Source organism: Ailuropoda melanoleuca, chromosome 10, assembly GCF_002007445.2.
Source record: "Ailuropoda melanoleuca isolate Jingjing chromosome 10, ASM200744v2, whole genome shotgun sequence".
Taxonomy (NCBI): Eukaryota; Metazoa; Chordata; class Mammalia; order Carnivora; family Ursidae; genus Ailuropoda; species Ailuropoda melanoleuca.
The window spans coordinates 57,323,503-57,342,043 of NC_048227.1; the positions used below are offsets into that span (position 1 = coordinate 57,323,503).

The 18,541-nt window shown below is 37.0% G+C and overlaps 1 protein-coding gene across 4 annotated transcripts in view; it reads right to left on the reverse strand.

Annotated features, from left to right (window-relative positions):
* The window catches only part of PDSS2 (decaprenyl diphosphate synthase subunit 2), a 276,311-nt gene that overhangs the window by 155,284 nt on the left and 102,486 nt on the right, over window positions 1–18,541 (reverse strand). For all 4 annotated transcript variants that reach the window (XM_034670923.1, XM_002917335.4, XM_034670924.1 and 1 more), the window contains exon 2: window positions 17,338–17,472. In XM_034670923.1, the coding sequence (XP_034526814.1) occupies window positions 17,338–17,472 (135 nt within the window). The remainder of the gene's footprint in view (window positions 1–17,337; window positions 17,473–18,541) is intronic.

The following is an 18,541-nucleotide window of genomic DNA, read 5'->3' on the forward strand; positions in this document are numbered from 1 at the left end:
GAATCTCCAAGGAACTGTTGAAAAGGAAAAACAAAGCTGGGGGCATCACAATGCCGGATTTCGAGCTGTACTACAAAGCTGTGATCACAAAGACAGCATGGTACTGGCACAAAAACAGACACATCGACCAATGGAACAGAATAGAGAACCCAGAAATGGACCCTCGGCTCTTTGGGCAACTAATCTTTGATAAAGCAGGAAAAAACATCCGGTGGAAAAAAGACAGTCTCTTCAATAAATGGTGCTGGGAAAATCTGGACAGCTAAATGCAAAAGATGAAAGTTGACCACTCTCTCACACCATACACAAAAATAAACTCCAAATGGATGAAAGACCTCAATGTGAGACAGGAATCCATCAAAATTCTAGAGGAGAACATAGGCAACAACTTCTATGACATCGGCCAGAGCAACCTTTTTCACGACACATCGCCAAAGGCAAGAGAAATAAAAGATAAAATGAACTTATGGGACTTTATCAGGATAAAGAGCTTCTGCACAGCCAAGGAAACAGTCAAAAAAACTAAGAGACAGCCCACGGAATGTAAGAATATATTTGCAAATGACACTACAAATAAAAGATTGGTATCCAAGATCTACAAAGAACTTCTCAAACTCAATACACGAGAAACAAATAAACAAATCATAAAATGGGCAGAAGATATGAACAGACACTTTTCCAATGAAGACATACAAATGGCTAACAGACACATGAAAAAATGTTCAAAATCATTAGCCATCAGGGAAATTCAAATCAAAACCACACTGAGATACCACCTTACGCCAGTTAGAATGGCAAAGATAGACAAGGCAAGAAACAACAATTGTTGGAGAGGATGTGGAGAAAGGGGATCCCTCCTACATTGTTGGTGGGAATGCAAGTTGGTACAGCCACTCTGGAAAACAGTGTGGAGGTCCCTTAAAAAGTTAAAAATTGAACTACCCTATGACCCAGCCATTGCACTACTGGGTGTTTACCCCAAAGATACAGACGTAGTAAAGAGAAGGGCCATATGCACCCCAATGTTCATAGCTGCATTGTCCACAATAGCCAAATCATGGAAGGAGCCGAGATGCCCTTCAACAGATGACTGGATTAAGAAGCTGTGGTCCATATATACAATGGAATATTACTCAGCTATCAGAAAGAACGAATTCTCAACATTTGCTGCAACATGGACGGCACTAGAGCAGATAAAGCTAAGTGAAATAAGTCAAGCAGAGAAAGACAACTATCATATGATTTCTCTCATCTATGGAACCTAAGAACTAGGATGATCGGTAGGGGAAGAAAGGGATAAAGAAAGGCGGGGTAATCAGAAGGGGGAATGAAACATGAGAGATTACAGACTATGAGAAACAAACTGAGGGCCTCAGAGGGGAGGGGGGTGGGGGAATGGGATAGACCGGTGATGGGTAGTAAGGAGGGCACGTATTGCATGGTGCACTGGGTGTTATACGCAACTAATGAATCATCGAACTTTATAAACATCGGAAACCGGGGATGTACTGTATGGTGACTAACATAATAAAAAAAACATTAAAAAAAAAAAAGTCCTGACTGGTTGTTAATGAAATGTTAAAATTCATTATAATTAGAAGGGTAATGTTTCAAATATAGTTTCTCCACATGTTATTATTAACAGCCTGCAATTGTAGTCAATATTCAAGGATCCCTTGCTTCCCTTTAAAGGACAGTTATGGAGTGCCTGCCACATGTCAAACCCTGTGATAGGCTCTGAGAATTCATAAAAAAAAAAAAAAAGAATAAAACCATAGCTCAGTTCTCAAGAAGCTGATGGCCTGATCAGTGAAGGGTTTAGAGAGCAAACCAAATGATTTTAATCCTGGGCAGTAACTGCTATGTTAGAAGTAAACACAGACTTCCAAGAGGGCCCAGGGGAAAGGGACCTCACCCAAATCTTGACGGAATAAAGAAAGGAGTTCCAAAGCAGCGCTAAGTGAGATCTAAAGGATAATTCTACCCAGTAGGGAATAGGAGGGGAGAAATACGCTGGGAACGTGAAGTGGAGAGTGAAGGGCTGAAGTGGGACTGTTTACCTCAGATCATCAGAATATACTATTTTAAGGAATCTCTTTTAAACACCGGTCCAGATTAGAAGAAAACATCCTGAAGTTGGATTGATGGACTTTATGAAATAACATCGGCAAACAAGTTCTAGAACAATTCAGATAACCATGTTTTAAATTTTGAAACATAGTATCTTAAGGAAAACATTCCCTGGTCAGGTCCATGTATGGTAAATCAAATTTCAGAGTGGATAAATGTATTATCCATTTAATGTTAATTAAATGTAACATGTAAGTCTGACTGAATAACTTGACATGACCAAAATCTGATTTTTATTGGCTATTCTAATTGATCTTTACTTTCACAAATGAGGGAAGTATCCTTGTCTTTTCCCCCTAAACTGACACAAATATGAACTATAATGTATTATATGTCTAATATATGTGCCTATGATATACTGTACATATATTTTCAAAGTACATGTTAGAGATAATAAACTTTTAGAGGACAGAGAGTAGACTGATTTAATTCTTTTGGTATGGTACCCAGTACAGTTCACTGTAATCAGATACTTACAAAAGCATTTTTTTCAAAGATTTATTTATTTGAGGGGGAGAGAGAGAGAGAGAGCACAACAGGAGAGTGAGAGGGAGAAGCAGACTCCCCACTGAGCAAGGAGCCCTATCCGGGGCTTGGTCCTAGAACCCTGGGATCATGACCTGAGCCAAAGGCAGGTACTTAACTGACTGAGCCACCCAGGTGCTCCATGTGATGGACCTATTTCATATTAAATATAAAGATGTTTGAGTATTAGGTTTGATGACCATGCATTCTCCAAAGACAGTACACAGATTAAAACCTTGCCTGAGGGGCGCCTGGGTGGCACAGCAGTTAAGCGTCTGCTTTCGGCTCAGGGCGTGATCCCGGTGTTATGGGATCGAGCCCCACATCAGGCTCCTCCGCTATGAGCCTGCTTCTCCCTCTCCCACTCCCCCTGCTTGTGTTCCCTCTCTCGCTGGCTGTCTCTATCTCTGTCAAATAAATAAATAAAATCTTTAAAAAAAAAAAAAAAAAACCTTGCCTGACCTCCCAGTTTCAGGAAAAAAGGGAAAGCTCTGTGTTAGAAACCACCAGGACTTTGGGTTACATCTCCACCTCCTTATTCTATGTATAGAAAGAAAAGTTTCTGATACAATAAACATCATTTATAATAATAACAGAGGGGGTCAGCTTTTATTGTTTGAAAATAGCACTAAATTAGTAGTGGTCATCATTTCTAGAAACAAAACTATTTGAGCACATATTGCTTGATGAGGCTATCTAGGTCAGTGGCTCCCTATCTGGAGTTCCTAGATCTTTTTTTTTTTTTTAAATATTTATTTATTTTAGAAGGTGGGGGAGGGGCAGAGAGAGAGAAGACAGAGAATCCAAAGCAGACTTCATACTGGGTGCAGAGCCGGGCACGGGGGCTCAGTTCCGGGACCCCAAGGCAATGACCTGAGCCAAAGGCAGATGATCAACCGACTGAGCCACCCAGGCACCCTAGATCTTTAAGGATTCTTCATAGCAGGTAAAGAATTCTTCACAGAAGTGTTATTTTCCCTTTTCCAAAATGTCTAAGGAGTCTTCATTCACCTCTGGATTAAGGCATATCTGTTAATAAACATTTCAATTTTTCTTAGCTTTGTACACATTGATAAGATGTGATAGTAGTGGTTATCTCACGGTCATCAGATGTTCAGATTGTCAGTTATAAGTGTATCTAATAAAATGAAAAACTGAGAAATTATTATTTTACCTGTGAAGTGTGTTTGGTAAGCAGACTCTTTTTTACAGGACGATGGGAGAATAGCAAAAGGATAGAAAAGAGGTTGGGAGGCTATCATCACGAAATCTACCTATACTGGCTGATCTCCCTCCACTTTTCCTTGGCCATCCTCTTTCTCTCACCAAGGCGTTCTAAGAGAGAGCTGCCGTCCACTCCAACAACACATTTAACAGGAGGCCAGAAGAGGTCAGTGGAGAGTAGTGTTAGGCACCCCATCATCCCACCCACAGGGCTGGCCTCCAGCACATTTCAGGGCTCTGTCTATCCCCCCAAAAAAGAAGCTAAAACAGAATAAATCATTATGCTCAATTTTTTGCAATTTTGCTACAATCACAGATGACTTGAAGGCTGTTGTAATGTTTAACTTAAAAAAGAAAAAAAAGGTTTGAAGTAGAAAACAAATTCTTCTGTGTGGTTGTAAAATATAAGTTGTTATACTAAAAAGTTCCTTGAAGAGGACAATGACAATAAAAATGACAATGTCTTGATATTGGCAAAACAATCCTATTTTCTCTGAGATAATCCATTTTTTCTCAAAAACACAGGAGTTGCAGATATATAAAAATTCCCATTTAAATATACTCAATATCTGATTATTAGTGTTATGGGGGGAAAAAAAAGAGTATGCAATTAATAAGAACTAGAAAGTCCCCAGCTTCTAAAGCGATTCTAAAACAAACAGAACAGCAAAATTAAACATGCTGTTTTTTACATTTTAAATATTTAAATATAAATTTTTCTTCTCTTTTTATCTCCAGGGGAGTGTAAACTAAATAGAAAGCCTATGCCCATTTAGAGTTGAAGAATTAGAAGGAAAAAGACTGTGGACTTTTAAATAACAGTTTTTGTGTTTTCACTTGCCTCTCTTAGGAACTTTCTTCACTAAAGGCCCCCCTATAAGGTGTAGGTAGCATCTGAAGGCAAGTCTTAGCTAGTCCTTCACAGAGGAGTTACCTTCCTACCAAAATGAAGGTCATGGTCTCAGGCATATTTATTGAGGATAAGTTTGCAATAGCACACCAGACACAGAGAGAATGTAAACCATAAAAGACCATGTGGTACCTGACTTTAGCGGCTTTATGAATCTAAGAGGGGGGAATCAGTAAAATGAGAAAATGCTAAGGAAAGACCTAAAATGGGTAGATATGTCCAATGGATTACAAAGAGGTCCAGGTTACCTTGCCTACCCCCCTAACTGTTCCTGAAGAGGGTGAACTTCCAGCCAAACAGACTTTGCATCAAGTACCTTTGAAAAGAACAAGTTGACTATGAAACATTGCAGGTGTGTCAAAAAGAATGGGTTTTGCACAATTTAAACCATAAATTGAACTAATAATTTACTACTCTTCTATCAAAATTCTCTGACAATTCTGATTTTTCAGCTTATTGTTTTTGTTAAATTAAAACTGCTCTGGCCTATCTACGAAGAGAGATAAAAAGTAAATTCCCATTTTAAAAAAATCCGGAACTGAATGATATAAAATTAAATACAGAAATGCATTTTTAAGTGCAAAGAATCCTTCCACTGTTGCCAGTAAACATCTAACAAAGGGGAGTTCAGTAATTTCACAGCCGTATTTTCTCACTCTCCTTCACTGAGAACACAGTCGTTTGCATGGCATAATAAGCTGTAAGTTATAAACATTTTTACATAGCCTGCTGCAAAGAAAAGTCTGCCAGCTTTCTGCTATATTGGATAGTGTTCAAGTGATTAACTATAGCTTTGGAGAAAAGGGGTGGAAACTTGTTTTGCGTCTCAGTTTGTTGGTTTTCTTATGCACAGCCTCTAAAAATCCGTTACATCATTATTTGCAATGAATATGTAAGTAATTACAGTAGAGTAATAGAAGCTCTATATTTCTGCAGGATGTAAATTACCCATGGACAGCAGCAAATCTTGTAGGTGCATAATTATCCAAGTATTTCCTTGAAACAGTGCCTCCAATGAGTGTGAATATAGTGGTTTTCAATACCAAAATTTGTAGCACAGAGTATTTCAGGATTAATGACCAATGAAATACAGTTTGTTCCTGGTCTATAGGAAAAGCTCATTAGACAGAACATCTTCTTAGGGCACAAGATTATTTTAGAAAGTGGTTCGTGTATCAAGAAAAACATAACAGTTATCTGTTTTTCCCAATAGATAAAGAATAAATTTGTGAAAGGAAATGCACAGTTAAAGAGATACGGTTTACAAATGTAAACATTTTTATTTTTAAATTGTAGAGAGCCCTATCATGATCCACATTCAACCTCAAAACAAAAAGAAATTTTGTCTCAATAAATCAACACTAATTCATGGAGCACTTGAGTGCTACCACAGTGCTAGGGCTTTGGTGGCTAAAGAAAACCTGGTTTCTATCTAACTACACAATTCAGCACCACCAAACATAGAACATAAAAATCTGTGTTTAGTGCTGAGGATGTCAAGATGAGTAAGAAAGTATATTTAGGGCACCCTAATCCAGAGGCCACGTTCAGTAATGGAAAGAACATGGATTCTATGGTCAAATATGTTTTCAATCCCTCTTCTGCCATTCATTTACACTATAAACTTGGTCAAATTACTAAATTTCTATAAGCCTATTTCCCAAGAAAAGCAATTTTATCTTAACTGATGTCATAAGGATTCATTTAATATATAAAGCACATGGAACTGGTACCAGACATACAAAAAACATAATAGGTGTTAGCTATAGTAATAATTACTATTTTTCCATATTTATCACACTCAGCCTTGCACATAGCAGGTGCTCAACAAATGGTTGTTGAATAAATGAATGAATTAGTTAATGAGTGAATGAACAAATCTAGTAGAGGGATAAGATAGGATCATAAGTTATTGCAAGACACACAAGAAGTGTCTCAAAGATACAAAATATAACAGAAGGCTCAGTAGTGGGATATGCTGAGTTGGAAGATGACAAAAACACAGGCCCTTTCCTCTAGAAGGTACTGTCTAGGGGAAAACATATACATAAATTAGTCATCACAAAACAGTGTGTTAAGTGTTCTAAAAACTCACAGAACATTCCTTCTAGGTTCTGGCTTTAACAGAGCCATGGCTTTTCCTGTAAAAGCCCTGTATCTTTTTGAGTGGATACATTTAACCACCTATAAGCCACAGGCTGAAGAGTTGAGAGTTGGGACCAGCGCACTCATTATTTCTTCACCATCCTGAGAAAACCACAGATCCTCTACATTACTTTCCGCCGCCACTCCTCTCCTCTGTTACTCTGTTTTCATCAGAGTCCTTGGCATCTCGTTCAGTTCTGTTGTTCTCCTGGCTGACTTCAATCACATGAACTGCTTGTCCCGCAGTTTCTCAATCTACTCAATTCAATCTCTACTATTTTCCATCAACCTCACCCTCAGGCATGACTGGAACTTACCATTCAGAGCTGTTTTACTTCTAAAATGTTCATTGTGAACCTCCTACTTTCTATCTTCAACCTCCTAACGTCTGAGCTCCCTCATTACTACTCCAACCCAGAATATGAATCATCAAGACCTCCAGACCTTGATCACTATTTTCTCCCTAATTTTGGACTCCCTCAGCGTCACTTTCTTCTTCATCAAACCTAAATAATTTATTTTTTAAGTTTATTTATTTATTGAGTAATCGCTATCCCCGTGGGGCTTGAACTCATGACCCCGAGATCAAGAGTCGCATATTCCTCCAACTGAGCCAGCCAGGAGCCCCACACCTAAGTAATTTATTAGGTCAAGCATTCCTCTGCATATATCCTTTTCTTGGTGGGCAACGAAAAACAATGATCATGCTTTTACCTTCTCCACTTCTATTCTAGGGCTGCTAGGAATTGCTGTAAGAAATTTGTGTTTAATCCTGCAGGGAATGGGACATCATTGAAGAATTAAGGATATTTTAGTCCACTTACAAACTTAAAAACTTGAGAAGAGGAGGAGGGAATTGGGGAATCTTAACAGAAGAAAATGAAGACCCAAGATACCAGTAACTACAGGGAGGAAGGATGCCAGGATTAGAGATAACCAACCTAAGGATCTGCTCTCTTTTCCTCTATTATCACCATCACCCAGCTACACAATCCAAGAGTGAGAAAAATCCAAGAGCATACTGGAGAAGGGAGTTTCTCGGGCACTATAGATGCCAGTTCTCTAGTAGCATCTTACCCGAGAGGTGTTAAGGATTATCTGTCTTTATTAAACAAATTTAATTTAATTAAATATGGAAGGATTATGGACCCAATAGTGAATATGGTTATAGCTTAAAGTTAAGTTGCAGAAACAGAGTTATAGAAATGAAATTGCATCAATAGTGTCAGATGGCTACTAGATACATAAATTCTTTTTTCACCTTGTCACTAGAGGCCAGAGACTATTTCTTTTTAATATTTGCATGCTTAGCTCTGTGCCTTGCAGACAGGAGGTAGTCACGATGTGCCATATCGTATCACACGCTACTTTGAACCTAGCTGAGTATGTGTCCTGTTAGTTGAGCTCTTTGACCTGAAGCCCATTATTATCCCCATCTTATAGATAAGTAATGACACAGAGCGATTAAGGGACTGGCTTAGGTCAAATAACCAGTCAGTTATACATTTGAGACAAGAACCCAGATCTCTAGCCCTTATACCCATGCCTCTGTTACACCACTGGTGGGGGTGCCTTGAATCTGGGTTCAAAGGATCAACAGGAAGAATGAAGCTATTAAGCAAACTCTGCCACTAAGCATTTTAAGTGACTGCAAGTCTTCTACGTATAAACATAACATTTTGTTACGACGAATGTCAAGAATTAAGCCCTACTTAGGGGTGCCTGGGTAGCGCAGTCATTAAGCGTCTGCCTTCGGCTCAGGGCGTGATCCCGGCATTCTGGGATCGAGCCCCACATCAGGCTCCTCCTGGGAGCCTGCTTCTTCCTCCCCCACTCCCCCTGCTTGTGTTCCCTCTCTCGCTGGCTGGCTCTCTGTCAAATAAACAAATAAAATGTTAAAAAAAAAAAAAAAGAATTAAGCCCTATTTGAAATGCAGAATTAGGGGAGCCTGGGTGGCTCAGTCAGCTAAGTGTCTGCCTTTGGCTCTGGGCATGATCTCAGGGTCCAGAGATCGAGCCCCAAGTGGATCTCCCTGCTCAGTGGGGAGTCTGCTTTTTTAGAACTCTCCCTCTGCATCCCCTCCTCCCGCCCCAGTTGTACTCTCTCTGTGTCTCTCTCAAATAAATAAATAAAATGCAGAATTAGACACTGGACATTGCCTTTGACTATGGCTTCTTGCGAGTCAACACAGCCCTTCTTTGGTACCAATACCAAACAATTCATGCAGTGTGTTTTTTGCTGTGATGTAGTCAGGCAGGCTAATCTATAGCAAGATATTTATATACAATAAACGAACTCTCAGCTGAGTAGATTAGTAGCTGAGCCCACCTACTTTTTGTGGTTAATTATACTTGTTTTGTAAGAGGCTGTTCTTATTTTGTGTTTTTCCAACAGCTCTGGTGAAGTAATGACTTGTGATGTACAGTACGCTGAACATAAAGAGCCTTCCCCTTTCTTGTTCAACATATAATTGCTGCATTTGTGCATGCTGTGTAAGTTGAAAATAACAATAAAAAGTTAATGAAGAAAATAAGTACTGGTTGTAATGAATTAGTAATATTGCTAGATTTGTATCTGGAGTTTATTTTTATTGTTGTAAGTAGAATACCATCAATAGGAATATGTAATCAAAGTGCACATGCTTTCATCTCTTGAAACCTCTCTGAAAGGGAGCTGAGATATCTTTAGGAAATTATCTTCAAAAGCGTACTCTAAATTCAATTATTCGGCATAATCATTTTAAATCACTGTCAATAAGCACTCTTCATTTTCAAGATTCTTGTACAAAAAGATACATTTTAAAATAGGTTTTTATTGCTTTATAAGTATGAAATATAACATTCTTTTAATTTTCAAGTTAATTTTCATCATACATAATAATATGAATAGATTCTCTTTATAAAAAAGTTAAATGCTGCAAATAAAGTCCCCTTTGATGATCTCCCTATAGCTGTTCCAAAACCTCCCCCCTCCCTACTTCTTCCAACCACTGTCATCATCAGGAGGGTGAGGTTTCTTCCACTCTTTTCTAGCATTTACATATGTCATCTTAAAAAAAAAACTATAATTACCATGTTCCTACTTAAGCCTCATTTCTTTTTTAAAGATTTATTTATTTGAGAGAGAGAGAGAGAGAGAGAGAGAGCGAGCATGAGTGAAGGAAGGGCCAGAGGGAGAGAATCTCAAGCAGACTCCTCCGGAGAGGAGCTGGAGGTGAAGCTCGGTCTCAGGACTTTGAGATCGTGACCTGAGCTGAGATCACAGGTTGGATTCTTAACCAACTGAGCTACCCAGGTGCCCCAAGCCTCATTTGATCATTTTTTGATTTGGTCAATCTTCAAGGTAAATATGGTTTCTTAATTTTGTTCGGCACTTTTAACTATTAGACAAATTCTAATGTGTGGTATGAAGGTGAAGATTGATAGTCTACTGCTACCATGACTAGAAGTCATCAGAAATTCGTACCACATTAAAATGACAAATTACGAACTACAGTATCTGCAGCTAAGACCAAGACTAATCTCCTAAATTTAAAGATTTATAAACAACAACAAAACTCACTTCTTTTACCATTTTTAAAATTTTCCACCTTTTTCCTTAAATTAAGATTTCATTTAGGCCTTCAAATATTCTACCACCACTTCTTCTGTGACAGAATCCCAAGCCTGGCAAGCTTTCTCTTAGAGGAGAAAGCACATCATTTTAATACGATGTTTTCTTTCTACATTTAACTTATAGTTATGTTTATAATGCTTTTTTGGGTGATTATTCTTAAAGCCCAACAATGACCTTAGGATATAATCATTAATTTAACCTTAATCAACTGAATAATACACTGAGTTAAAAAAAGAATTAGCATAGTTACCAAGAAATTGATGGTGCTCATTTTAAGATTTTATTTATTTATTTGAGAGAGAGAGAGTGAGCAGAAGGAAGAGGGAGAGAGAATCTGAAGCAGACTCCCCACTGAGTGCAAAGCCCAACGTGGGGCTCAATCCCATGATGGTGAAATCATGACCTGAGCCAAAATCAAGAGCTGGATGCTTAACCAAGTGAGCCACCCAGGCACCCCGATGGTGTCCATTTTAACATGGATGGTAAACCTAAGAAAGTAAATCATTTTGCTTCACTCCTGCTTTCTTTATAAAAAAACAACAACTACACTTTATGCATTTTCATAGGCTACTTGATCTTGCCAAAAAGGGCAAAAGATAAAAGTTCAGGTCAGCCCAAGGACTCTAAGGTCCTCATTCTAATAGCAGGACTAAGCTAACTACCAGCTTTTACCAGTTTTTATGAAGTGCATAAGTAAAACATATGTACAGTTAAAAAAAAATTCAGACCACTAAAGAGGACATAAAATGAATGAAGTCTCTCATCCCATTTCCCCCCACCAGTTTCCCCTCCCCAGAAGTGACCACAATTAACTCTTTGTGCCTCTTTTAAAGCATTTTCCACGCATAGAAAAGTCCACTGTCCACCCACTCAAGCCCCAATGGGATCAAACTATAATATGTTTCTGCATGTTGCTTGTTTTGATTCTTTGAGATCTTTCCAGATCAGACAAAAAGACCTCCTTAATCCTTTTAAACATTCATTTGATACTCCCATGCATCAGAAACAACATGGACTCTATTGGTGGATGCTTTGATTGTTTCCTTTTTGGGGGGTTGCTGTTGTTCTTGCAAACTCTGCCACAAAAAGCATTCTTATACGTACAACTTTGAGCATTTATGTTAACGCATCAGCAGTTTTGCTCAATCAAAGGGTAGTTGGATTAAAATAAAATTTATAGCTAAAAACGCTATAGCTACCCCAAGCTGGGCAATGTAGTCTAGCTGAATAGTCAGGAAGAAAAGAAAATATGCTTGGCAAACTTGTTCCAATCTCTTTTATCAGTTAAATAAGAGGTGTTGGGAAATTTCAGGCAACAAAGGTAGAATGAAAATATGTGGTCTGTTTATAACTGCTAGTTACCAAATTATTTTCTAAGTAACTATATCAATTAATGTCCCTACTAACAAAGCATTCAAGTGCTTACTTCCTTACACGCCACAAACACTGGGTAGCAAACTTTTTAATCTTTGCCAAACTAACAAGGGAAAACTGATTTTGTTTTAATTTGTCCATTATAATCAATTTCAACCTTTTTCCCGTTATTTACTAACCATCTATGATTCTTCTTCACTGAACAGCCTGTTCATTTCTTTAGTCCATGTTTGTGTTATATTATCTTCTTCTGGATTTATAAGATCTTCAACTGACTTGTTTATGAAAAATTGGCCCTTTGGCTTGCATGTTGCAAATATTTTTATAACTTTGGCATTTTCTTTTGACTTTATGGTAATTTTTTCCCACTGAAGAATTATCTTTTTTGCAGTCAAATGTGTTTTTTGTTTACAGTTTCAGAGTTTTGGAACCTTTTAGGAAGGTCTTCCTTGCTTGAAGATTGAATAATAATAAAAATTTTAAAAATAATAATTCAAAATTATTATTATTATTATTATTTTAAATATTTTATTTATTTGACAGAGGTACAGACAGCCAGCGAGAGAGAGAACACAAGCAAGGGGAGTGGGAGAGGAAGAAGCAGGCTCATAGCGGAGGAGCCTGATGTGGGGCTCGATCTCATAACGCCGGGATCACGCCCTGAGCTGAAGGCAGACGCTTAACCGCTGTGCCACTCAGGCACCCCTAAAATTATTATTAATCAGCTATGATCATTAGTCATTGACTGCCATCAATGTGTTAGGAATATGCTGAATGCTGGGATAACATGGAGAAAACAGATCATCTGAACTATGTTTCATAGCACACAAAGTACACAGTCTTCTGTTATCAGTATTACAAATAAATACAGAAAATGATCAGTCCATAATTTTATTCTTATTCATCAGCTCACCTATCACCCAGAAGGAATACTGTCACTACACCGGTTCCCCAGCACAGCTCATTCTCCTCCCTCTGGAAATGGAATTGAGGACAACATAAACTCAGAAGAGTCTAAAAACCTACCAGTAAAACTTTGAGCCATATAGATGCCAGAATGGAAGCTGCAGAAATCAGAGGTGAGTAAATAAAACGCAGTGAAAGAAGGAACAGGTCAAAATATGAAGGGAAAACAAAATAAACTTTTGATGGGATTTAACAAAAATTAGGGGTGCCTGGGTGGCTTAGTCAGTTAGGCAGCTGGCTCTAATGATTTTGACTGAGGTCATGATCTCAGAGTCCTGGCTGAGGGTCCACATAGGGCTCTGTGCTCAGCAGGGAGTCTGCTTGAGGATTCTCTCTCTCCCTCTCCCTCTGCCCCTCCCCCTGATCTTTCTCTCTCAAATAAACAGAACTTTAAAAATAAGATAAAATAAAAAAGAAAAAATTTAGTAGATATTCTGCAGCACTATGTGTGTTATTTTTTGTGTTTTTTAATGATATTCCACTAATACTTTTCTTCTTTGAAATGTCACTTTACATCTTATTTTACACAATAACTCACTTAAAAATTTGAGACTTTTTCATGTTCCGTGAAGAGTACTTTAGAGTCTGCTTTACAGCTCACGTCCTGAATTAGAAGTTGCGAAGGACATAATAAGGTACCGTCACTGTGAGATACAGTCCATGTTAAACTACTCTAAAAGTCACACACTGTAAAATGTATGATTCTAATGTTTATTTTGGTCTACTACATTTATGTTCTGCGGAAGTTCAGCCATGCAAAGATTTAAAAGAATACTCTGTCCAAGGCACTGGTGTGCTGTAAATATGTACAGAGCTGGGCAAGGTAGTCTAGCTGAATAGGCAGGGGGAAAAGAAAATGTGTTTGGCAAACTTGTTTCAATCTTTTCTACCACAGTTAACAAAATGTGTTGGGAAATTTCAGGCAATGAAGGTGGAATGAAAACATGTGGTCTGTTTATAACGGTTAGACAAAAAATTATTTAATCAATTCTTGCTAAAACAACTGAGAAAGCTGAAAATTCACCTAAATTTCTTTAAACTTAATAATTATGTTACATTAGAGAAGTCTATACTTTGTAATATCATTATTTTTAGAAATTGTAATGATTTTTTGTACATAAAATAAAAATATTCTATCATTAAGATAATAGTTATAAATTTATCTTCTCAGGAGTGGCTAGGGATACCCTGCAATTTAGTAATACTTTTAAAAATTAATTTTTTATTATTGAAGTATAGTTGACATGTTATATTAGTTTCAGGTGTGCAACAGTGATGTGACAACTCCATACGTTACTGAGTGCTCACCACCATAAGTATAGTCACCATCTGCCAACATACAACTTTATAGTAATACTTTTTTGATTGACCACTTTTGCAACCAATTTTTTAAAAGTCAGGATTGGTGGAATAAAACTAAAGTCCACAGCCTTGTTGGCAAAAGGCTACGGTAAATGTTTATAGTGCAATTTTATAAATGAAGCTCTCTTACCTGTTTTTCAAAATGTAGTTATTACATTTTAGCCTCGCTTCTGCCTCTCTTGGCCACTAAATGGTAAATTTCCTGAACATATCCACAGGTTATATCCATCAGTTATACCCTTAGGCCAAACAAAAGATTTGGTCACCTAACTCACTTTTGGTCCCTCAGGTAATTTACTCAGGTCCCCTTAACTGACCTCAAAGTCAAGTTTATGAGAGAAAAACACAAACAATGTAAATCCCAGCAGTTTGGAGGTGAATTAAAAAGCTCCCAAGTCAGTACTTCCCTCAAATGTTAAATAATTCACCATGGCATTATAGATACAAGCCTCCAGCAAAAGTTACACTTGAACAATTAAGGAAGCAAGAGCCAAACAAATGACTTCAGGGGTAGAGAAACAAATTAATGATTTCTCATAGTACTGTGCCAAATTACATTTTCACATTAACAAGTGTGTAAAACACCCAAGCATCACCAACGACTTACTAGATTAAGTTTGATTATAGAAAATAGCCTGGAACAACACACCAGGATTACCTGCTAAACATAATTATGGATCCTATACACTTGGGTATGAAATCCATTTATTTTATTTATAAAGTTTTTATATTCATAATGTACCACCTACTCTTTTGTAAAGTTCTTTTACAATTGTTCACGTTATAATCGTCTGTCAAATGTGTTATATTCCTATAAAGGATCAGAAGCTGATGCAACTGTTTCTTACTGGCTAGATAAGAAATTCAAAACACAAGATCACATCACAGTACACTGTGCACACAGATATCAGCACCCGCATAGTAGAAAGGGGGCACACTTAAGAGTAACAGCGGGATTTAAATCCCAACTCTATCACTTTCCAACTAGAAGATTTCAGACAATTCTTAATTTCAGTATTAATTTCTTTTCCTGCAAAATGGGAATAATTCATTTATGCAAATATTTATTGAACACCTACTATGCATCAAATAGTACTTTCCAAGGGATGTTTTTAATTTAGAATGTGAGATAATAAAATATAGGTGGTGTTCATTAAAGGTATGTATGGTTACCTAATTGCAAGAGCAGAAGACTGACCAATCAAATAGGGTCAAAGTCAACAGACTGAAAATCAACAGAGTTCCTGAAGGAAACAGGGATACATGGGATACAAGGTGCTATCCGATCCATTTGCCTTCCAGGGATTAACAAGGTTATTGGTATTCGTTACAGATCTTTATGTATTTTCTCAGTTAATTCAACTAAACTCAATCAAGGGCTCTCTACAAAACTCATAAGGTAAAGTTTTGAGCTCTAATTCAAACAGGTTGGGGGAAGGATGTAAAGGTATAAAAGATGTGCCAACTTACTTTCCGTTCAGAAGTTTTTCAAAGACATGCTTACAAAAAGACCCTTTTTGGCATACTAATTTAATGGATAATCTAACCTGTATGTGAAGTAAGTTCTTTGAATCAGACTAGAAAAGCAGAATGGAATCAAGAAAAAAAATATGAAATTTGGAAGGAAAAGACAAGTTGGATCCTCAACTTGTCTCATTTGCCAGTTGCACCACTTCGAAAAAAATCTCAAGATTTTTGAAACTCAGTTTGCTCAAGAGTAAAATAAGTATAACGACAAGTCTTACCTATAGCATTTTTGTAAGGATCAAATGAGATAACTGTAATAAAAACGGTCAGTAACCTACAAAATACTAAACAAAAATAAATTATTTCACAGTGAGTAGGGACTGAAAATGATCCTAAGGTATCCTTTTTGGTGAAGATACTTGCATGGATAAATGGTAAAAGGTCTGCAAAATTACCCTGGCTGGAGGAGGGGTCATTTGTAGCCATGACAGTAATAACTTTGCTTGCTTGTAAATGAGGAAGGATCATTAGACTTCACAGCTGGCAAACAGTAGTCATTTCTAAATAGCATATAAGAAGAAATGTATGGATAAAACAACTAGGAATAAAAAAAAAACTAAGGTATGGATTGATTTTTAAAGTAAATCCATAAGATATGTTAGCCATAAGTCAAACTTCCTGGAAATGCTTCCTTTTGTGAGGAAAATTTCCTTGTCACCCCTGTTTTTAGAGTGGTTTTAATTTCGCAGGGCAAAGTCCACCTGAAGGGGCTCCAGAGAGGCTTTTAACACAATGTCAAGTACAATAAATACTAAGTTAAATAAAGTTATTGTTGATATGCTGTTACTAAAGAATATGCAGAGATTATTTTATGCAGTGATTTTTTAAAAAAATAAAACTGAAAATTTTAAGTTTGTATTATAGGGAGCAAAAATGACTCATACTCACACATTTGTTTTTTAGTCTAAATGTGTAGGAGAAAAAATTTCTTATTCCAGTAAGCTTAGTAAAAAACTCTTCACCATAAAAATCAGCATAATAAATACAGCACTGAAGTACACTACTTCTCCTAAAATGATAGCTGCAACATTATTTTATAGTTAGGTATCATTTTGAGTAGGTTTAAAAATCAAATCCTGGACTAAATCTCTATAGAGAAACAATGATACTATGACGGCAAAGGAGGGGTAGTCATGAATAGAAAACTTTAAATGGCCAGAATAGAAATGAAAGTTTTCAACACAAATGTACAGGGAAATTTACCAGTTATGCATGGAGCCGCTAAGTCTATAAGACTTGTTAAGAACAATAAAAATACATTAAAAAGGGGGGGTGCCTGGCTGGCTTAGTCAGGAAGAGGGTGCGACTCTTGATCTTGGGGTCATGAGTTCTAGCCACACACTGGGTGCACAGATTGCTTAAATAAATAAATGAATAAATAAACTTTTTTTTAAAAAAAGAACAATAAAAATACATTTTTTAACCTTACAAAATAGGTTAATCTGTACTTGAATAGACATAGAATGACAAAGAACTAAACAGTGATCTCTGCTGACCACTGTTCAGGAAAAGGAAACACAATTTTGAAAGCAATGTCAAAAAACTAAGTTCTTCTTACCATGAATAGATCCCACTGACCATGTCATACTTCTGACATGAAGTATTCATGCTGCTGGGCCCAGCTGCTTTAGAAATAAGTAGCACCACCAAGCCCCTCAACTGGAGGTTATGCCGGCTATCATATACAAGCCCCCTGCCAACAAAGAAAGAAGAGGATTAATACACTCTCACAGAATCAGCCACATCAAGTTAGGAAATTGCTACTATTCACCCATACTTCCAAACTCGGAGAATGGGACTTGGGGAAAAAAAGAGAAGTGGGGGAAGAAAGAGCTAACAGCAGAAAGCAATGAGTTCAGGAAACAACTACAGAAACGCATGACTGGTTTCAAAAGTGACAGTCTCCAATTATGGGGCCTAATGATCTGGCTTCCTCCTCTTTCTGGCTTTTCCTATGGTCTTGACCCTACACCTCACAATCTCAACCATTTGCTCAACCCATAGTTTTAAACTGCTCTATGGTAGCTAATAGCAACTGAAATACAAATTGCATGGCTTGGATGAACTGATATTATTTGGTGATGATGGTGGGAAGGGAGAGTGGTAAAAAATGATTTCTGTCTTCACAGGTAGAGAAGATGCTCAGAGAATTAAAGTGACAAATCCAAATGACTTAAAAATTTATTTGGTAAGTAAAATGGAAATGTATGCCATCAGCAAGTCTTGCCATTTCCTATTATTTATGGAAAACATTATCATTCTAGACAACAATATGGCTTTAACTTAGCATGTCATTTTATTTTTGCGATGAGTATTGAATTTTCATAATTTCTACTATAACTAAGGCCAGGAATTAATCGGGTTTTTTTCCCTCCAAGTATTGCAAATGGTTGCCATATAAGAACTAAATGGCATCATAACAAAGAGAGAGAGAGAGAGAGAAAGAAACAAACAAACAATGGGCAATATATTATAATAAATTAATATTTAGAAATATACTCATGGGCACTAATCAAATAGATAATATGCATACATAAATAACACACAAATACAGTTCTTGAATGTAGTGAAAAAAGTATTAAAATCATATTACACTTCGTTAAATTATTAAGTCCTCTTTGGTAAATTCTGAACAAAGAATTAATTTAAATTAATTAACACAGCCAAAATTAATGAGTTAGTTCATTACTTAAGAAAAGTCTTTGACCCTCATGCCTCCAAACAGAAATTTTAAAAAGGGCCCCTTTGTACCCTTCATGGTT